Below are 22965 nucleotides of genomic sequence, written 5' to 3' on the forward strand. Positions count from 1 at the left end.
GGCCATGGCTCCTTGACAGCCAGGTTGGTGTCACTACCCTGCATCATGCTCCAGGCAAACCCACACCAGCTGACCCAGCTCAAATTGTCATCTGGTAGCAATAGGACCCGGTCCCCTCATGGGCACTGTGCTAATAACAACAGGGACCAAACACTGATAAACTGCTCTGCCACTGTCTTGTTTTGTTACAGCTCCTGGGGCCTGAAGCATGGCAGTTCCTCCAGTTGTGAATCTGCTCCCTCCTTTTCTTCCTCTAAAGGACTGACTCATTAGCAGTACCAAATGCTTACATTAAGTATCTGTAAGATAAGTGATGCAATGAAACACTGCCCCTTCCCACATCCAGACCACAAAGTGCCATTCTCCTCCTCTCTCACTGGAGATCTTGCCGAAGGATGCACATTTTCAAGGAGAAGAAGGGCCTCAAAGCACAAGTTCCTTCTTCTGCCAATACATGAGCTTCTTGCCGGTCCTGGGCTCCAAAGCATGCTGAGCAAACAGGGAGAATTCAGTAGAGGAACTGCCATGACCTCCTGTCTATTTAACTGTGAATTATCGGAGCTGATAATTTCTACAAATTCACTTCCTCGGTAACTTGCACAGGCAGAGGAAATGGAGGTTTTAACGAAAATCCTTGATCTTAATTCTGAGTGTAACATTTTCCTTGCTCAGCCATTCATTTCAGAACAGTTGCCACAGGGTATTTATTATTTTGAGATATGTTTGTGATGATGAACTTCATACTTAGAATGGCCAAAGTATAAAATAACTTAATCATATGCTCACTCCACAGTAGGTTATTAATAATTTCTTAGCTCACTGGAACAACTTAGTTCTGAGATGTTAATTAATTTACCTCTGCTTATGCTGGTCAGCTTGACAATCTTGTATCTCTCAGTTTGACTAAAGAAAAATATTTAAATTTGTTTCAGATGAAAAGTCTCAGAGAAGCAATGTTTGGGTGGCAATCACTCAGACTAATGGTCATTTATTTAAAAACAATTGTTTCCACTGCAGCTAAAACTATGAAAACAAATCTTCCTGCCTAGCATTGTATAAACATTGTACAAAATGTACATTTTGAGACAAATCTGAGTCCAGCTGTGCCCCTTTTATTTTTGCATTTTTAGGTTGCTCTCTGCCTCCTTACAGCCAGCCATAGTTAGCTGGAAGCCAGAATTTATTCTGCAAACACCCGAGCTCTAAGAACACAAACTTGTTTAAGCTGAGACCATATTTGGAAGAGATCTGGGTCAAGAAAAATAATCAAAGGAAAGTGCATTCCTGGAGCATCACGTGAGGAGGCCAGAGTATGCACACAGGGCCCAGAGCTAATGCTCAGGGACGACCCTCAGGAACTCCCTGCCAAGGGCAGGTTTGACACTGATGTTCACACTGAGAACCACCTCACCAGCAAACTGAGGCAAAGTTAGGCCCTTGTAAACGAGGTGTTCAGCAGCACCATCGATAGTATCATGTCCATGGCAGAAAGTTAAAAACTAATTCCTGGCCAGCTTCACAGGCTCCGTCCTCACAGCCGCAGGTGCCTGTCTGTAACCCTGCCACTACTTTGGCAGAAGTAACCACCATTTCTTACAACTGTAAAAATGCCTGAAGGACTGAAACACCAAAGTATTCTCTCATTCCCTGAAATTCCAGCATTCTTTTTCTTATTTTCTGAAGATCCCAAATCCAGCCTTTGGTGTTTCTTTTATATTCATCACAATTGAAGAATTTCAGGCAAACTTTGCTTAACAAAAATCTTTTTTCTTCCACTTGGAAGACTTGAGTACAAAAAGCCCCTACAGATGGTACTTTGAGCCTCTGAATATTTCATTTAATTAACAGCCAAATGCACATTAACTATATTGCACTGCTCTAATTGTACAAGTAAAATCTAAAGCAGCCAGCACAGAGAACAGCTACAGAACATGCTGGCTATGATCTACACTCATTGTCTGGCTTACAACTTTTATAGCATAAAGTCAACAGGCACAGTAGGCCTTGAGCTGCCTGTTTTAAACAAAAGGTGGGAACCATGTGCCACATATATAGTTCAGGGAGTACAAAATTCTGAACTGTGACAGCACACATTTTTATCTTGCTGTGCATTTTTTTTCCCCACACAAAACACTGGATTTAGTCTCTCCTGTTTTCCTGGCTAAGGCATGAATCCTTTACAGTGGTGGGGGGGGGGGGAGGGGGAGTTATTGCTGTTTGAATCTCTGGTGGGCCACTTGCACGGAGAATGAGGGAGCTGGGCTGGGATCAGGGATCTCGGTCTGCCTCCCCTCCCTGGTGTGGGCCCGCTGCACGATGACACCACCACATTACTGTGACATAGAAGAAAAAGCTCATTCATGATCCAGTGCCAAATACCTGTATCACTTATCCACCCAAAACACCACTGCTCACTCAAGTACTGAGAGCATAAAGGCAACCGTGAAAGCTGGTAGTATTATCACCTGGGCAGGTAACAGAACAAGCTCTGCTTATGTGTATTTAAAAAAAACCCCAAAAGCCAGCATCCCTGTGCTCTTCCCACAACTGGCAACATGAATCTGACCAGGGCAGATTCCCTGGAAAGCAGCCAAATCATGATGTTTATAAAGATCTTGCCTATATCCATGGACACGCTTGCAAAGAACTAAATATAGCAGTTTTCATTATTAAATTGTATCTTCTCCAAACTTTTATTCTCATCTTGTTTCCACTGTTTTTTTCCCTGTGTATTTGTTAATTTCAGAGTTTCTTTTCCACCAGCTTTTACGCATTTTGCTCCCGTTTTCATGTATCCAAACACCTTCACTGTGACTTTCTTACCTAAGTCTGGGCTGTGTCACATTGCATTTCCAGCACAAAAACAAAAGTACAAGCTGCTGTTCACATCACCCTAATCCAAACAGTGTGAGGTTCACTCTCATAGGAAAAAAATACAGAAGCAGTGCAAATGCAGAAAACAGAGGAGCTATTCAGAAAGACAGTTTCTGAAAAATATACATTGAAATTACTTTTATTTTGCTGGAATTAAAAAAATGTAGGAATATTGACATTGCATTTAAAACCCCCAGGAAGTTAAAGATTATACATTGTTGTATCTCTGAAATCCAATAAAAGTGTCTCCATCATGCATTTTTTAGGAGATATCACTGTATGAACACGTTGAACCAAGATTTTTAAAGATGTGTCAGGCTGTCCAAACTCCACAGTGCTCTTCATTAAATACACAAAATGTGTCACTCTTCTGGGAAGGGACACTGTCCAAAAGTTAAACAATTCAACAAAGAATTTCTAGGAAAGACATCAAACCCCAGTTCTTAAGGGAAGGAAAACTGATGTATTTAAATGTAATGAGAGAGCTTTAGTTTGAGATTTCTGTTTTAAGTTTTGAGAAGTGTTACTGTGTGTGCTGCTTCTCTCTGTTCTACTCCATGTATTAATACTGGCAAGTACCACATCAGGAGTGTTCTTATCCTAAATGTAGGCTCTTAAGCTGGTGTAATCATTCCTTTGCATCTTCCCTGTACTGCAAATAAGGTACACTGACAGGGTAACAGACAGTTGTATGCAAACACAGAGAGTCATTTAAATTACCTGAAGTTTGGAAAGAAAAGTTGTGAATTTATACAGCCATGATGCAGATTGTATGATTTGTCTTCACCAGGGTTAAAGCAGTATATACACAGCTGGTTTAAAATGACACATTTCTTCTCAATGTGTCAGGTAAGTAAAGCTTTCTATGAAAGTCCTTTTGAAAGTCATCATCTTCAAAGTCTTGCAGCTGTTAGAATGAGACAATTCAAATTGCTACAGCTTTGGCTCCAGACAAGCAGACAGGAGTTAAATGCTTAGGAATAGTGTCCATCATGAATCCTAATGGTTATGGGGATGAGAACTCAAAAACATCGGTCTTGCCTGTCCCAGGAGCTGACTGACTGCAATGATAGTATTTGTGGCATTCATTCATAAATATCACTATACATTTGTACTTAAAGCCATGTCCTAACAGTAATAAAGACAACAATCCTGGGGGAATAATCACATTAAATGTATATATAAGAACACTATAAAAGAGTGACCAAGTTATATTTCATTACAAAAGAGGTTTCTCTTTTTTTTTTCTGCTAATTCCTTTTTAAACTAAAACAGGCTTTCATTCTTATGTCACCAAATGGGAAAAAAAAATCAAATCCTAAAATTCTGATGTTTAGGGAAAAACAGGAAAACTATTGTCATACTACAAAACATTTCACTTTACAACAACCCCAAAGAGTTATCTATTACCTGGATGATAAAGAAAAAATGGGACATGAGAAGGATAAGATCTTAAAACGTTTTGAGACCTTGAGTGTTTTTGGATAAAATTCTCTATTCTTATCAATGCAAGACTCTCTGACCTTAGGGGGACATTTGTACAGGGAACAAATATATGTGGAACCAGCCAGAGAGATGCTATGGATCAGGAGAAAAATCCTACCTTTATTTTGGTGTTTTATCATTTTTCCAGTATAAATTGATGTGTGAACCATCTCAACAATACGAAGCGGGTACATTCTAACAATTTCCAACACAAATCCCAACACTTTCATTTACTTAACAGTATACTGTCCGTCAAAAAAATTAAAATCTGTTTATTTCACATTCTTTATGATGAAAAGTATATAAACTGCACTTTTAAATTAAATCATGTTCCGCCAAAACTGGTCTGCTTTAAGACTGATAACTTTAGTGGAGAGAATTAAGATGCTTCAGCAAGTATCAATTTTCTGTTAAAAAATGTCCGCAAGACGAAATAAAAAAATTCCTTAATTTACAATAAGCAGTGTAAACAGCAAAAACAACAGAAGCCACAAAGTTTCACGCACCAGCTGCTGGCAGACAGGTAACTCCAAATGCTCATAAAACTTTGTATCTTCCTTTGTTGGTTGGTTGGTAAGAATTTTGCTGCAAATAAAAAAGAGGATAGTCACAGTTAAAAGTGAAGAAGGATAAATGAATTGCAATAAAACCCCACTAGGTTATTAGCTGGGTATGTTGTAAAGCTACAGCAAACCAGATCTCTCAACACATACAAAATATTAAAATGAGAGGACTCATTCTCCTCTCCCCTGCCTGATGGTGTTGAAATTAGGAAATTTACTGGGACCAAACTCCTTGAGGGGTCTTCATTCAAAAATCTCTGTCAATGTGTTATCTCCATCTGCTGGCTGGATAGCAGCTGTGTTCTGGCTGATTAACCAGTGTAATGGGTTTTTAGGCTGTTCAATAGAACAGTGTTTTTGTCATCTATAGGTCCCAGTCCCTGATATTAGTAAAACCTCATGCCAGAGTGCCAACATTTGCAGAAGTCAATCTCATAAAGCATACATTAAGACACTTTCCCTCTGCATTCTGGATATTGTACTCACCAATCTGATAAGCTCCTCTTTTATAAGTCGTGTGATTTCTGCCTTTGCTTTCTGTACAGCCAGTTCATTGGCACCTGAAGATAAAAATACGTATTATAATCTTATACAGAAAGTGTTTATGAAGCTTACAGAATAAACATTGCTGGCTACTTTCAGAAGCATAGTAAAACTTGCTGAATATCCTCAGCTATTTGGTGAAGAACACTCTATTGCACAGAATGCCACAGCTTGACTGTGTTCTCTTTTAAGAAAGATATTCCAAACAGTCATAAATGATACTGGTCAGAAATACGTAGGATTAGAGGTTTCTTGATAAAAACTCAACCATCATGACATCTGCAAAGTTTTTGTTGTAGTAGTTGATGCAATTTCTTAAAACTTTAACAGCCTAAAGAGAATTCTATTTTTTCCCTTATTTTACACTGGCATAGACCTCTTTGTGCTTATTCTTTCTCCTCTTTTCTTTTCCTCTCTTCCAAACTGATTTCATAGATTAGCTGTTGTTCTGTCACAGGTGAGGAAAAGCCTCTCTGTGATCCCCATGGATCATGTGATGAAGTGTATTAAGATAAACAAGTGTTTTTCAGTAACTACAGTCAGTCTATAACTCAAGTGTCTGAACACTGGCTACACAAATTCCATGTCTAATTACAAAACTAGGCTAAGAGCTGTAACAGACACATTTATAAAAAGAATACATACTTTCTATAGCCAAATAAATCTTTCTTTCTCCTTCTTTGGGTTCTTTGCCTGGAGGGAAGTAAGTTCCCCTGATTGTAATGGCAGCTTCAGAATATTCACTGATTCTCTGCAGTGCTTCTTTGGAGGTAACTTTCCATCTGGCAGTCTGCAGGGTGAAGGATATGGGAGGATCAACAAGGAGAAAGGCACCACACAAAATGGCAATACATTAGTTCTGCCAACGTGGGCAGAACCTCAAATATAAATACAGGGAATTTGTACTTGATACTGTGAAATATAAATCCTCAAAATAACAGAGGAGGTAGATAAGAGCAGCAACATTCTGAACGGCAGAAATACTCAGGTACTAAAAAAAGGACAAAGAGCTGTAGCAGTCATGGCAGTAAAGCCTTTGCAAAAAACACCAGACAGTGTCAGAGATTTGGGTATTAGAGAAGTGAGTAGAGGGTGAAGAGATTTTTGTCTGATAATGAATACTTGTTTTTCTGATACACTCTGGAGTAAGTCCAAAGCATTGCATTTATAAAACCTGAGAAGTAATCACAGATAATGTAGTAATTTCAATTAGGTATGATCAGAAAGAGAGACATAATATTTTATTGGTGTAAGTATGAAGAGAGGTTTTGTTAAATAATTATCATTTACCCTTGATTACAGCAAAATAGTTACTTGCCTGTGGGAAGTCATTGATCTCTAATTCTTCTTCATATCTCTTAAAGGATTCATTCTGCCCTCCATCCTGTTTCTCTTCCTCCTGCTTCTCTATGGGTACATAATTGAGCTTGGCATTGATTTTTTCAGCCAGTTGCTCTGCAATGGTCTTGGCAGACACAGTAGGAGCCTGAATTGTGCCTCCTCTCAGGATAGCATTTGTAGCCTGCTGCATCACATCCTGTAAAAGCAGAAGTCCATACTGAGAACAAGGTAGCCAAAAATAGTCCTATATAAACCAATAAGGGTTTCATTAAACCCTTTTCATTCTCTATATAATGTAATTGTCTACATAACAAATACACTCTCCAGACTTCTGCTCTTCCTTTCTTTCTCTCAACAACTCCTTTCACACCTCCAAATATCTTACTGGTCTTTCATATTTTCAGCTTAAAATATCTTTGGACATTCCAGAACAATTAACCTCAATCTAAACACATTGTACATCACATGTACATCTCATGCTTTAGCAGAGAAAGATGTTCTGCAACTCTGCCAAAGCTGACAAAACTAATTGTGCAATGTTATCAGTAGAGAACTGACTCTTTGCCAAGGCAGACAAAGCATTTATGGTTCTGTAATAAGTCTTATAAACGTATCAGCTCACTTACAAATCCTATATAAGTAGTTAGCCCAGCCTAAATGAGATAAACAACGCAGTATGTTACTAGTGTGCAGAAACACTAAATCAAATGGCAGACACAGAACAAAGACCTGAACAACCTTTATTAAAAAAGAATAAAATTGGTCTGTAAAGAGCCTGACCTTAAAGTGGAAGGGGACCATGACTTGTGCCTCTGCTCCAAGATTCTTCTGGGCATTGATTCTCAAAGCCAATCTTTTAGCAATTTCCAATTTTTCTGCATTCCCAGCTGATGGTGTAGGAGCATTTGATGTTCCTGGTGCTGCCATGTCTTTTACTCTTTTCTTTGAATTGAACATGCTTTCAATTTGTTCATCAATCTAAAGAAAACAACAATTATATGATCACTGCATTTACCACTATATAATCTTATCATCAGGAGAAAGAAACACTAAGGGGCATTTAGTTTACATGCTTTTAAAGAAATTAATCTTGTAGAAATGGTAGAAGCCTGCCCAGAACTACAGCTCAACAAAAAGACGATCTAATCAGGAAAATGCCTGAACACAGTGTTTACTTGCAAGTCACAAAAAGGAGTCTATCAAACATTAAGAAAGGAATCTAGTAAGATTTAGAAATAGGAAATGCTACTATGAATGTCTTTAAAGCAATGCAAATAAAAATACGTTAGCAATTGAGGACAATCGTTCTATTTCATTTACGCAAGATTATTATCACAAATAATTTATGTGACATTTACATAACTGCACATTAAGTGTAAAACACCAGTAAGTCAGAAAGAGACACTGAAGATCTTCCTAGATCTTGATCTTCATAGCTGTATCTCTATATTTGAAGAATACATACAGTCAGTAACAAAGGTCACAGAGTAACTGAAATCCATGAACTCTGCAATGTGTGATGTAACCTACTGAGGAAGAAAATCAAATGAATTGAGAAAATCCATAAGCAACTTAAATCCTATTCCCAGATGCTTACATCAACAGCTGTATCTTCATCATCTGAATCTTGCAAGCCAAGAGCTGCTTTTTGTAGCTTCTTTCTTTCATTAGCCAAAGCCTGTTCTGTTTCATCAAACTTAAAACCTTTGCCAGAGAATCCACTGCTTTTCTTAATCAACTTTCCCTCCTGAGAACAAAAACATGTATTATCATACTTAGGAGTTTCAAATTCTAGTTCTGATAGTCATAAAATAACTGTAAGATTATACAAATAATTTTGAAGTTCTTCAAAAAGCAAATCCTAGCACATTCATAAAGCTCTTCAAATTTAAAAGCTGCATTTCACAATGAAATGTAATAAAAAAACCTCTGTTAATTCAGCAGAGACAATAGCCTATTGGGATTTCCTGTAAGTATACATTTTAAATGCTTTTCAAATGCAGTAAAAAAACCCCTCCATTTTTTAGTATCAGAAGAACTCCAAAGTCACTGTTCTCAGCATGAATGAGATCCTCTGATGGCGAGAGCTCTAGAAATAATCATACAAATTCTGTGAAAGAACTTCATTATCTTGTATGTGAATCTTGGTAAAAGCTGAAATGCCCCTTATACCATAGGTATTTATAACAGGTGCCAACATTTAAATTCTCAAGAACAGTTCTTTAAATGACATTCAAGATCCCAATCCTGAGGTCCCTGACACACTTAGCTAAGCACACACTTGTTCCCAGTGAGGCGACTCGTGTGTACACTGGACAACTGGACCCATGTGCATACGCAGGCATTAAACCTGGACCAAGCCCTCCAGAGAAGAAAGAATTACTTACAGCCTTCTGTTGGTCTTTGAAGTCAGCCCAGAGCTTCTCCAAATCAGTAGGAATTGGATTCCCAGACAATTCCAAAGCCTTAATGATATCACCAGCATAACGTGCCTGATCCTCAGTAATGAATGTATATGCATACCCCTGGTCAAAATTAATTTAAGAGACAATTAGGAAAAAGCTCTCAAGACACTCTAAATTTATTGAAGCACCCTTGCACAGATGCTTATTTCTGGTCAATGAAACTAACCACAACAGTCATGCAACAACATTTTTTTAGTGGAAGTATAGAATGAATAAGTGATTTCCCAGGAAGCTGATAAAGAGGTAATCATCCAAAGACGGTAAACACAGAAATCTTTCCTTGCAACCAATCTTGTCATGGTTGAAAGCTTGAAAAATTAAAATCTTATCAATTTAGTAGGGCACATCTCCAACAGTAAAAAACACCCAAACTTTCAGCCACAAATGGGATTTAAAAGAACACTCATACATCAGAAGAACATGTAAGTTCCAAATTTCAGAGTGCTGAAGTTCAGAATATATTAAAAACACTCTTCACACCAACAACACAAACTACTCCCTCTGTAACTATCCCTTGGAACAACTTCATCAAGCAAGAAAGAAGGGGAAAATGCCAGTACTAACCAAACCAGACAACTGAGTGTACATACTTTATTGCCAGCTCGCCCAGTGCGGCCTGCTCGGTGCACATAGTCCTCATAGTGGTTGGGACAGCTGTAATTGACCACCAGCATCAGCTGCTTCACATCCAAGCCCCTTGCTGCTACAGACGTGGCCACCAGAAGTTTGCAGGTTCCATTCTTGAAGTCATTAATAATGCTGTCCCTGTCATACTGATCAATACCTGCAAGACAAATCAGTTAATTACAAAGCTCTGCTTCAAGCCATGAGAATTTGTACCCAGGTCAAAACACCCTCCAACTTCAAACAACCAAAATCACAAGCAAATAAAAATTCAATACATTCACACTTTCAAAGGCAAAATACACTAGCCAAAATAACCTCTATTATTTAGAATAACTTTTAATTTTTCAACTATCAAAAGACGTTTTCCCCATGCCAAGACCCTCAAAAGCCTTTTATATATTATTTTCAATTTTCTACTTCAGCTGTAACCTCATCTGGAGGTTTTGTCTGTTCTCTAAAGGCAACAGAAATCTCAGAATAACAAGAATATTTTTCCCCTTTTCATTACTGCATTCCTGCTGGAAAGTGATTTTGTACTTACTGGTTTTATATAAAATGCTCTAAAAAAATAATGTAAGTTTTAAAATATACTGGAATGGACAGTATTGTAAAGAAATTTTTCTCCTCTTGCTACTTCCATTATATTACTATTAGTTGATAGAAGGCAAGTAAAGTGACAACTGCTGTTACTGTGGAATCTCAAATAAAAATATCATGTGATCCTGCCCAATGGCACTCACTACTCTACAATAACAAGTAGTTAGCAATATTCCCTGAGAGGTGTTAACTCTCAGTAACAGTCCTCTTGCACAGACACAAGATTTGGCATCTGATGACATCTCAAAGGGAACAATGAAGAATAATTACACAAAACTATAATGTCTACTTCAAATTAAGAGACAATTATCTTCCCCAATTACAAAGCAAAACCTGCTTATGAAGAAATAATAACTGGTACTATACAGGAATAAAGTGATTTTTAACTACTGGATACCAACATTCTAGTTGGGAGTAGTTAATATAAATCCTTAAATTTGCAGATTACCTCCATGAAGAGACAAGCAAGGATAAGAGGCCCTCATTAAATCTTTCAACAACCCATCGGCGTGTTCTTGTTTATCTACAAATATAATAACAGATCCTTTCTCCTGATAGTGTCCCAGTAGCTCCAGTAACTTCAGAAACTTGTTCTCCTCTTCTATGACAATCTGAAAAAAGACATACAAAAGCAAAGTAGAAAGAGTATAATTTGTATCTTGAGTCATTAAATGAATTCAGAGTGTATAAATGTAAAAATCAAGAACAGGAGATTACTTTTTCAGGCTGTTCCCATACCTAGTGGTAAAACTGCTGTTCAGCTTAGTGCTACAAACCAACTTTAAAACTTACACTGCCTTTGCAGATTAGGATGTTGATTTATTTTGAGTTCATGTTTAATAAGGCCACTAAACTTCTAAAAATAAAAGCTCTGTGGGTATATTGGTTTATATTCAACATTGCTGGGAACAATCTTTTGCCAGCTGAGAAAATAAGCAAGGCAGATGTGTGATACTGACCACATGTTGCTCCACATCAGAACAGACAACACTTCTGCCTCCAACTTGCACTTCTATAGGTTTACTGAGGATCCTGCGAGCCAGGGCCTCCATAGCTCTGGGAAAAGTAGCAGAGAACATGACAGTCTGACGGTCAGGCCTGACGTTGTCTACAATGCGCATAACCTGTGGTACGAGAACATTCCCTGTTAATATCCAAGTGCTGTAACTCAGTTTCACACACATACAAAGCTGTCATCTTTCAAGTCAGGTAGTATCTGCACCTCACAGACTACAAAACATTCTTTACAGATTTCCTCTTGGCACCAAGCTGCTGGAACTGGAAGACAGGCAAAGCTTGCTGGATTGAAAACTAAGTTGCATGGCAATATGCAATCCGGCAGCATCTCAGCAAAAATCCTAGGAAATGAAGCAGAAACCCTACAGCTCAAGAAACAAATAAAAGGAATTTTCCTAGTTTTGGAGAACAGTATAGCCCATGACAACTGAAAGAGCCCTGGGTGTCCAAAGTTCTCAGAAAGTAATTAGTCAGAAGCACTTCCAACATTTTGCTCCTATCTCTTGCCAAGAGGCATCACAGACTTTATAAACAAACTACTAATACAACACCTGTATCAAGGGATTACACAGGGATACAACATGGCCACAAGTATTCAAAATGAGTGTGTAAAACACCCTGTGTATTACAGAAAAATCTAAGCTATATAGGAATTTATTGAAAGTAAAACATAGAATCCTGAATGGTTTGGGTCGGAAGGGACCTTAAAGATCATCTAGATCCAACCCCTTGCCATGGGCAGGGATACCTTCCACTAGATGTGAGGATAATGTGATGTTATAATAATGTGACAACAGATGTGAAAATAATAGAAATATTAGAGTCAGCTTAAACTGCTGTCCATATGCAGCACACCCTTTTGAACACCCACTGACAGTGTAGTAATAATGTAGCATTGCAAAATCCTTGATGTGGAAAATAGCATCTTTTGGCACCATCCCTCACGTCATGAATTACCTGAGGCTCAAACCCCATGTCAAACATTCTGTCAGCTTCATCAAGTACAACGTACGTGACTCTACGGAGATTTGTCACCCGACCTGTGAAAGGAGAGGAAAAAACACATGGGAAACAAAACCAAATGGAAATCTAGTTTCCCTTAGGAATATTTTTTTAAATGTTACATAGTCTCACTATCTTCTAATAAAGAGATTAATTAATTTTTTTAAAAATTCACTAGATGTGAATTTTAATGTTCACACTTTAATCACACATACATTCTGGGAAATGTGTAAGTATGCACAAGGCCCTTTTAGTTTGTCAAACTCTTCTCTTGCATACCATCATAGGGCCAGAAGAACCTGAAAAATTCAGAAAACTGCCCTCGCCAAAACACATCATAAAACTAAGACTGAGCTGAAGCAAGGAGCCACATCAGCCAGTATCTGACAGCGGCACCTAGAAAAGAACATATTAGAGATTACAGCGCATGTGTGGAAGGCAAAGCCCAGTGCTAACTGCTGCAGCCTCAGAAAATTCCTTTATACACAATCTGTAATGCTTCCTTGGAGCTAAGAATAACTATCTGAGGATAATCATACTAGTTCTAGATCACTGCTAATAAGAGGCATAAAACAGAGTAAGCAAGTCTTTTCAAAATGACTATATAAAGATTTAAACCTACCCAGTAACACTCCTGAATTTAAAATCAAGAACCACCCCAAATTCTGGGACAGGTTGAAATAAAATAAGCAAGTTGTGTTTCTGTGAACATTTTGAAATTATCATGGACAGGATAATTAGCACCCTTCCCAAACAAACAGCAAAGAGACTCCCTTTCATGAGAAGGACTTAATTCAAGGATTTTAGAATCATACTGTCAAACAATATAAACGCATTCAGTTCCACAAAACTGTGGAGTGACACTGCCAAATGGTCTCAGAATAGAAAAGATTTGTTACATTTTCTACAACTATCACTCAGATTTGTGCCTATCAACCTACAGAAGAATTTGGTCCTCTCAGCTTTAGCAAATTGTAGCTGAATCCTCAAATTATTTAGGACATTACGCGCTGCATTTTTTAAGATATGGAATTCATACTTAAGGAACAAAGTAAGTATTTCTTAATATCTACATATCTATTTAACATCTTAACACTTTCATCCCCAAATAGTAACTTCGTAAAATTACTTGGGAACAGCATTAATGTACCTACCTTTGACGATTTAAGTCTTGGAAGCCCAGTTCTATATGTCTTGAAGGTACTTTTTTCACAGAAGTTAAATAATGTCAACAGTTTAGTAGAGGTTTTGATGTGGAATAATTTAATAATAAAACTTTATCTAATAAGCATGCAATGGTTACACTAGGACAAAACCTCTTAAAGCTGCAGTGGCTCGGTTTAATCAAACTGAATATCTGATATAAGGTCAGTTCTTTTACTTTTGAGCAGGTATTTAGGGAGGGCTTCTTTATCTATTTTTTAGAGCAAACAGATAAAGGCAGAGTCAGATGCTCTTGTAAAGTGGGGAACTGCTGAGCTACTCTAACACGAATAACAGATCAACGGGCAGACAAAATAAGCAACTGTTACATAACCTTTATCTAAATGACTTGAAGTTAAAAAATTTGGACCAGCACATCTCAAGTTTAGCAATGATAAACATTCTCAAAAACGCTTCAAGAATGTAGTATTTCCTGTCCTCCCAAAAAAAGTCAAACCAATATATGCTTAAACCTGTTATTAGTGCTATATATTCTCAAAAGCTAGATAGTGCAGCCTGAAGAGATATAAGAAAATTCCATAAGACCATTTATCAAAATACATGATCTTCTGAATTTGTTAGAATTACACAACAAATGTAAAAAATTCTCCAAAGGAAAAGGTTTTCTACTCACCATTGTTAGCTGCTAACATGTCAATCATACGTCCAGGTGTGCAAACAATAATTTCAGCACCTCTTTTGAGTTCAGCTATCTGATTTCAAAACACAGTAAACAATCTATTAGTTTTTGCTTTGTGATTTCTTTCAGGTTTTTTAAAACATATATCACCTTGCAAAAAAGAAAACCACCTACATTGTAATACAGCTGTTCTACTAATGTGAATTAGGTAAAGATTTTAATTAGCAATTTCTTTTAGTCTTCAGAAAACTTTGCTTCCAAAAAGAGTAATCCCTGACAGCCTGAGTTACCACCACCTGAAGTAGTTTTAATGAGGATATTTCTTCAATGCAGTTAAGAGCCTGGAAGAAATGTTAGTGTTACATCAGGGACAAGTGATAGCAGACACCATGTTCCATCACAGATGATCACTCCTGTTGTTTCCATAAATGGGTGGGATGGGGGCGTGGAAACCCTTGAATTAATCTCTATGTTACTTCAAGATGCAATATTTGATAATGCAATAAACCAATGTTATAATTTTCTGGCTTTTTTTATCTTACAGGGAACTCTCAGAAAAATACAGCTTCTTAGTAACTTTCAAATTATTATATCCCACTAATAATTCAATTTTAATTTAATGGTCAGTACATACATAAAGAGAAACAGTCTGAAACATTTAAGGATTGTATTTGAGACTTTCCAAGATCTGTATGTTTAAGGCTAAGCTACATGCAAAGCTTTTTGCATTATTATCATTCCCACTGAGCAGATCAATAATGAAGACTGCAAATGTACTGGATTCATGGAAAAGGAAAAGCAACTAATTTTGCTGTAAAAGTAACATTAACTAATAAAGCCCAAGCATTCTTTGACAAGGCAGGCATGTGTTTTGCATACCTGTTCACTGATTCCTGTTCCTCCATAAACACAGACAACTCGAAGTCCAAGTGTCTTTGAGAATTTCTTGCACTCCTTGGTAATCTGCAAAGCCAACTCACGTGTAGGTGTCATAATGACAGCTGAAAAGCAAAACATTTTCATCATACATTGCAATATAAGAGATCTTATAATTTACAGAATAGAAATTAATCTTTTGTAATGATGTTTACAGCAATTTACTTCCTATTTTTAAGAATGTAATTTCAAGGAAAAGATAATTGAGACTATGAGGAAGGAGTGGAAATCTGGTCCAAATCTAAAAATCAAAGGAGCAAGGTCTCCCAGATATGTGGACATGGGAGTGCTATTGAAACAACATTAAATAGCACTGTGATCATAAAACAACATTAAAGAGCATGGTGATCATTAACTAAAAAAAAGCCACTTATCAATGGATACTAGTAAGCACTTCTCCCTATGACCGAGAGAAGAACTGAAATCCCATCTAAAGCATATACTTGAGGTTTTATTTATTTAAATAGTAACTTTGAAAATAAAATCTTTTTACCTATGGGACCTTCTCCTTCTTCTAATGCTCTCTGATCCATAATGTGTCTGAACATGGGCAAAAGAAATGCAATAGTCTTTCCACTTCCTGTTTTAGCAATGCCAATCAAATCCCGTCCATTCATAATTGCTGGAATAGCCTGGGTCTGAATGGGAGTGGGCTTTTCATATCCATGTCTTAAAGGAAAAAAAAAAAATTTTAAGAACAAAATAGAATTTGACAGATGTGAATCATGATGTCATGCTAAATTTTTTTGCATATTCGTATTTATATATACATACCAGTACAATTCAAAAAGTACAGCTCAAAATGAGCAGCAAAAACATGATACAAATGGCAGAGAATAGTTAATAACAGTAACTGAACACTGAGTGACAAACACTCTGATGACTATGTAACACTTGCAGACACGGACATGTGGCATTATGCAACAAAGTAAAAGGTCCTTCTCATGGACAAGCCACAGAACACAGTGAGCAAAATCAAGGATGATACAGTTCATTAAGTGCTTGCTTACTTTTTGAGGGCAGTGAGAATCTTCATGGAAATACCACATTGTACCCAGGTTTTTATTGGTTTGGGACAGCCTTTTCCCTTGACTGTAATTCCTTCCAGCTCCAACCTGTACACATTTACCTCTGCAATAGAGTTTACATTATCAGAGTCAAACTTGACACTTCTCTACTACCTTGATCAAAAAATTCTTGCTTTGTCCCTTAACATGAAATACTAATTTTATCACTACCAGAAAAACAGCTTTTTGCTTGTTACACATGAACACAGGAGTTAGGTTGAAAGGACTCAGATTAATTTTCCAACCAAAGACTCATATAATTATAATAAGTTATCAACAATAGTGATGCACCTGATTTAACACTTTTCTATAGTAAGCTGCTCCAAATGCTTTTTATATTCCGAAAGCATTTGCTGTTCCACAGCACACTGAAATCCACCATTCTTTTCTTTAATAGTGCACAAGGTGTTCTGGTTGTATTTGTCTTTACCTTCTTGAGTCATTTTAGCTAGTTCTGGTACTTCAACATAGAAGTTTTTCCTGAAAGGTTCATATTCTATCTTTCCATGATCCACTGGTTCTAGCAGCTTTCTCTGCTTGGTCTGATAGCCAGTCAGGGCAGTCTGAAGATCAACTTCCTCCTCTTCTGAGGAATACTGTAGAGATCACAATGTGTACATTAGAATTAATGAATTATGATGGTGTTTCCTTTTTTCATTTATTGCGAAACTATTCAGAAGAAACAAGTACTTCTTACTGTATTAGACATGAAACTGAAGAGCTGCTCTCAGCTTAACAGGCCCAGTCGTTCCTTCCCCTAATTCTTTCACGTTTCTCCCAAACCTTAACTCTCACCATGTTCTGTATCACTTTCACAACTTTACCAATGCCAGCTACCAGGCCTGACACTCAGAAATAATCACTGCCATACAAAAGAAACAGTAAGATGAAAACAGTAAGAAAAAGGCAGCCAACCAGCAGATTGGTGTCCCACTGCAGTCACAGATCTGACAGATGTCCCCACCTCAGCTTTGAAGGAGCACCAATAGCACTGGAACTGCAGCCACAAAGCATGGCCTGATGCGGCTGAGCTCCAGGGCCTGCAGGTTATTGAGTCTGTGACTCAGGCAAGGCTGTCCCTCCACAGCCTCCCGAGCAGCAAAATACCCACACCCTTCACAGCTCTTCAGGCCAAACACCACACACAACCACAGGAAGCAAGAAGAGGCACTTTGCCTTTTCACAGGAGAAATGAAGAATATTTCCATTACCTCCATTGCATCTTGGTCATTCTCCATGAGCTCCCCTTTCTTCTTTTCTGACTCAGCAGCTGCCTTTTTGGTTGTCACCACGGTTACCACCTTGGTAACAGTTGGTCCAGTTTTCTATAAGAACAGTTTAAAAAAATTAATGCACTACTGTATAAAACAAAACCCATCCTGTAAAAAACATACAGAATATTTGTACTTCTGGATGCATTATGCTGAGCATTTTTTTCCCACTTCCCTCAGTGAAATGTTGTAAGAAAAATGCTTGCTAAAACAGTTTCATAAAAACACCAGGAAATGAAAGTGAAAGCAAACATGCAGTAAGTGCATCTAAATTCTTGCTTTTTTGCACTTCCCCCATTTTTTTCCAAGCCATTTTGCTACTAAAACACAAAGTTATCTTTGCCTTTTAAAAATAAGTAATCTTTAACAGGTGATATTACCTTTTCACTCCCACCTCCACCTTTCACACTTCTCATATTGAACTTCTTGACCTCTTCTTTTACTTCTTCCATATAAGCATCTAAAGGATCTAACTCCTCATCTTCAACCTCATTGCCTTCTTTTTCTCCTTCTGCAGTTTCCTCTTCATCATCTAATAACATCAAAAAAGATAGGGATAAAAGACAGGGAAAGATGCAAGTCCTTATATGTGTCAAATTATTGTCTATCCAAATAATTACAGCCCAGTGTTATTACTATATAATTTTTCCTAATACAAATCTCTCCAGTTGGTTTATCAAAAATGTATCTTAAACCATTTGACACCATGACCAGATTTAGGCTTTATCATTTTATGGTTCATATTCTGAAGAGTAATTAGATGCTTTAAGATATTGTAATAAAAATATTACTAGGAACAAAAGCATTCTGTTATATATAAAGAGGTTAAATACCATCATCATCTTCTAAACTCCATTTTTTCCCCTGTTTCATCTCTTCAATTTCTTTTTTTAGCTCTCCTATGTTTTCCATTGCCTTCTTGCGTTGTTCTTCCCTCCATTTCTCCACTCTTTCTTTTCGTTTTCTCATTTCTTCTTCTAGCTTGTTCTGATCAAAATTCTATGATAAAAACCAACCAAACAGTGAAAATTAATAGCTGCTGGCTTTAGCCTATGCTTCTTTAAACAAATGTAACCATTGAGTAAGCATGCTGCAGAAGACTGGACATCCACAAACTTATCTTTTAAATTTACAAATGCTACAAGTCTCTACCTCAGTAGCCACAGCATTTGTGGTAGCATCTTTATCCTTCTCTTCTTCTTTGTCGTCTTTGTCTTTTTTCTTTTCTTTGGAAACTTCCACACCTTCTGTCTTTTCTTTAGATCTTGATCTGAAAGGTAAGATCAAAGGTTTCTTAGAACATTACAGCTTTTCTCAGAGGGAGGATACATATATGCTGGACAGAAACAGAACTATGATCACCCTGTTATGTTTTCAAACACCTCACAAAACACACTGCTTCCCAGACAATCTTTCCATGTCATGGAATTATTTCCTCTAACTACCAGAAACGTAGACGCTAACCCAATTCACTGTCACGTGCTTTTCTCATTTCTTTGCAGACTTCATTTCAGAGCTCTTACAATTGATACTCCAGTTGTTCTGCGCTTTATTTTACACCTCCTTGAAGTCAGCATTTAGAAAAGAGATAGAAAAAATTTCCTGTTTGTGGAATTTCTAGAGAAAGGTAAAGTGATCTAGCATATTGCCACAGAAATGTGAGCGTCCCCCTAAAGACACCATCCTGACTGACAGACAAAAGCCCTTGTCCCTAGGAAAAGCTACTCATATGGTGCAAATGTAACACTTGCTCTGAATTCAAAACCCATTTATCACAGGTTTTACTGTCCTTGCTTGTTCCAATTTAAAACAAAAGAATGCACCTAAACTAAATTTGTGCTAACTTACGACAATAAATATAAAACTCACTTTAGCCAATTGAATCTCATTAAGCTTTTTTCTTTGGGCTATTCTAATACAAAACATACACTTATTCCCAAAGCCTTTGTGATTCCAGCTTGTGATGATTTCTCGAGTGTCATCAATGCTTTTTCTGTATACAGACTGTTGTTACCATTTATGGACTTCCCACTCATTTTACAGCAGAGCCTGATTATAGTCTGTTTGCAATTATATCTGAAAACTCTATCAAGATATATTTAAAAGATAATGACCTTCAGTAAGCTTTCACACATTTCTAAAGCCAAGAACACAAGAATACCTGTTTTCTGTTTTCCTATTCTTGCTTGGACTGGAGGATCGAGACCGTCTCCCTCTACTCCTGCTCCTTGAGCGCCTCCTCTCTCGGCTCCGGGATCGTCTTCTCTCTCGGCTCCGTTCCCTTTCTCTACTCCTTGAACGTCTGACATGCAACAAAATTGTCTTTACTTAGGACATGCTCATAGTATAACTTCAGCCTTCTGTTGAGGAACAGGTTGTAAAAGGAACCCACCAATCATCAAGACCACTAAGAACTTATAAACTCCAGCACCAGCAAGCTAGAAAGCATTTAATAAGCAAAAAGCCTTAAGCACAGTGAAATCTATCGCGGACATCAGCACAGTAACTGACTGGAGTGGGAGAACATCAATATTCAGCGGACAGGCACTCTCAGATGCTTTGACTGGAGCCGATGTCGTACCTTTGACGCTTTCTGTCCCGTGAGCGAGACCTTCTCTTGTCCCTGCTGCGCGACCTCTCCCGTCTTCGATCCCGATCCCTGCTCCTGGAGCGCCTGTCCTCACGTTTCCTCTTGTCCGATGGGGAGCGACTCCTGGAACGGCTCCCGGAGCGCCCCCGGGATGCAGAGCGCTTCCGATAATGCCTGCGTGGCACATTCACACAGCGTGAGCGTCAGAACCACGCGCACTTAAATGTGTTTGTGAGGTGGTCAAGCAAGCAAAAAAAATTATCTTAATTTCTTGGACTTTTTAAATGTCTAAACTTTTGTAATCATCTTGCCAAACTGATTAATATATATATGTATTATATACATAATATGCATATACACTCCTAATGATGCTGAAATTAGAAGGATTATTTGGTCACAATTTTGTTTTAGTTTTAGATTACTACTACAAGCACATCATGAGAACACCAGAGCATCAAGAACAATTTCCTTTTCAGAAATCCACTGATATCTGTCTCATATATAGGAAAAGCTGAAGGCTCTTTGAAGCTATCCCAAAATCTGTCAAGCAAAAAAATTGCTCTTTGTTGCTTTTTATACAATACATGTTTACTCATGTAAAGTAGGTAAACTATACCTCTGCTCAACAGGAAAGCTGTCACACTGGAATTAAAGAAACATAAACCCCTGAGGATGTGATACAGCTGTGGTCAATACCTTTACCATGCTGACATCAATAGAAATTCCATAATATCAAACCTCACAACAGAAGATGACAGAGGTCAGCAAGACTTGAGGGGCGTGTGATGGAGACGGGTGTCTCCTATCCTTCCCTCATTAATGCTCTTATATCCCAATCACACTGTGGGGCATAGCAGGGCTAGGAATTTTCTAGGAAACTCTTCATCTGAGTGTACAAGTCACAGAGGGATGTTTACTGTGACCATTTCCTCTTCCTCCAATTCCAGATTTTTGGTCACCATGCCAGAATAATTCCCTTGTTCACTCTCCAGTGGCTCAGGACTCACATACCCCTTCTCCTAACGAGCCCAGTAGTCATGCTAGAGAAGCAGGAAGAAGCAGAGAAGGCAAGACTTTAAGCCCCCCAACTCCTTGTTTCACTTCCATCGTAGTATTAAAATAGGTCAGCATTAAAAATAACAGTATACTTATACTTAGTCTATGTTACGTGGTATATTTAGATACCACGTGCATTTGGAGTTCACACAGTAGCACATACCCACATCCTGCCTATCAGTAGGATAACTGAGAGCCAAAAATATCTGTCAGCATTGAGATTTTACATTTCTTTCCCGTCTCCATCACAAAATGCCATGGGATCTGCTCTATACTTCCTCTCTTTCTAATATTTTAGTTTTAGAGAAGTAGTTTTGTTTTTAAATTTTTTTCCTCTACACTGTGCAATAAAGACAAAAAGATGATTTCAGGTTGCAGAAGCCCCAGTGCATGGAACATTTCTTCACACCAACCCCAGCACAGGCAGCCCCCACCCATGTCCACTCACCATTCGCTCTCACCCTCTTACCATTTCTTCACTTTTAAAACTTTTCGTACGTTAAAATAGAAAAGTAATACAAGTTTAAACCCACTTTTAACATTCTTTTTAGCCCAAACAGAAAAGCCTTGTCATTTTCAGCAGAGAAGCTATGCTGTGACAAGCAAGGGAGTCCTGCTGGATGGAGTGCCAGAGCTTGGCTTTCAATTCAGGCGGCTCTAATGGTGTCCTGTACCGCCCACTGCTGCCCCAGCTCATTTGGAGTTAATTTAGGTAGATCTGTGGGAGTGCCCAGCTCTGCACTAGATCACTAACTTGAGCCTAAGGTTGTTGTTAAAATTTCACGTCATCTGCCTCTCTTGGTGTAAACCTCCGTTATAGACCTGGAAGCTGTTACAGTGTAGTACAACCTCATGTGGGGACTGTAGTCTCAGCTTTATTTTTAAAATCTAATTAAACTAGGAAACAGAGGCATATACCCGACAGCACTTGCAAACTGTGGCATCGGTTTAAAGCCTGATAGGTGTGAGCAGCTCCATACCATCTGGAGCCCAGGCTTGGCCCGAGACACACGCAGCACAGGGGGCCATTACTGCCGAGCTGGTTACAACACTAACCGGGTCTTTGTATCAGCTGCCAGAGAGCAAAAGATACGCGATCCTGCATAAATACAAAAGGCACAAGCAAAAACACCTAGAGCAGATTAACCCCCTTACGTGGCTAATTATGGTATTTTGGAACAAGCCCGCGAAGGCCGGAGGAGCTCCGGGAGCCGCGGGGTCGGTGCCGGTGAGCCTCGGCAACTCGGACACACCTAGCGCTGGCACCCGCGGCCCCGGCCCGGAGCCCCGAGGCCCCGGCCCTGCCCTCAGGGCCGGCTCCAGGCCCGGGCCCTGCCGCGGCGGCCTCAGCGCGCCCGCCGACCGGGAGAGCCCACGCCACCCTTTGTCCCCCTTACGGCCGCCTCACTGCGCCACGATCCTCGAGCGAGCCGCGATCCCCGAGCGCGCCGCGACCCCCGGGCGGGCGGGGCGGCGGCGCCGCTCCCTCACCTGGACTCGCGGCCCATGGCGGCGGCGCTCCCGCTACACGGCGGCGGCCATTCCGCGCCCGCACGGCGAGAGCCCGGCGGGGAACGCCGCCCCTTCCGGCCCGCGCCCCGCGCCGGCGCCCCCCGGCGGGCGGAGGGCGCAGCGCCGCCCCGGGCACACGGACGGGGGCACGGGAACCGACCCGACCCCGCCCCGGC

General features: G+C 39.1%; 1 protein-coding gene across 2 annotated transcripts; it reads right to left on the reverse strand.

Moving 5' to 3' along the window:
• Positions 1-2997: 2997 nt before the first annotated feature.
• On the reverse strand, positions 2998-22848 carry DDX46 (DEAD-box helicase 46). 2 transcript variants are annotated; one of them, XM_069028708.1, is made up of 24 exons: positions 22769-22848; positions 20213-20395; positions 19793-19933; positions 18784-18901; positions 18465-18630; positions 18012-18163; positions 17572-17685; positions 16791-16956; positions 16304-16424; positions 15787-15962; positions 15237-15358; positions 14352-14430; positions 12470-12552; positions 11455-11619; positions 10944-11106; positions 9862-10055; positions 9194-9331; positions 8404-8553; positions 7587-7784; positions 6784-7002; positions 6111-6255; positions 5409-5482; positions 4866-4944; positions 2998-3781 (listed from the first exon to the last, which is right to left on the reverse strand). In XM_069028708.1, exons 1-23 carry the CDS (start codon positions 22783-22785, stop codon positions 4897-4899), a joined length of 3132 nt encoding a protein of 1043 aa, XP_068884809.1. In that variant the 5' UTR covers positions 22786-22848; the 3' UTR covers positions 2998-3781; positions 4866-4896. The 2 variants fall into 2 exon arrangements, with proteins under 2 accessions (XP_068884809.1, XP_068884808.1); XM_069028707.1 differs by having other exon boundaries at positions 2998-4944.
• Positions 22849-22965: the final 117 nt, after the last annotated feature.

Source organism: Aphelocoma coerulescens, chromosome 13 (genome assembly GCF_041296385.1).
Source record: "Aphelocoma coerulescens isolate FSJ_1873_10779 chromosome 13, UR_Acoe_1.0, whole genome shotgun sequence".
Lineage (NCBI taxonomy): Eukaryota > Metazoa > Chordata > Aves > Passeriformes > Corvidae > Aphelocoma > Aphelocoma coerulescens.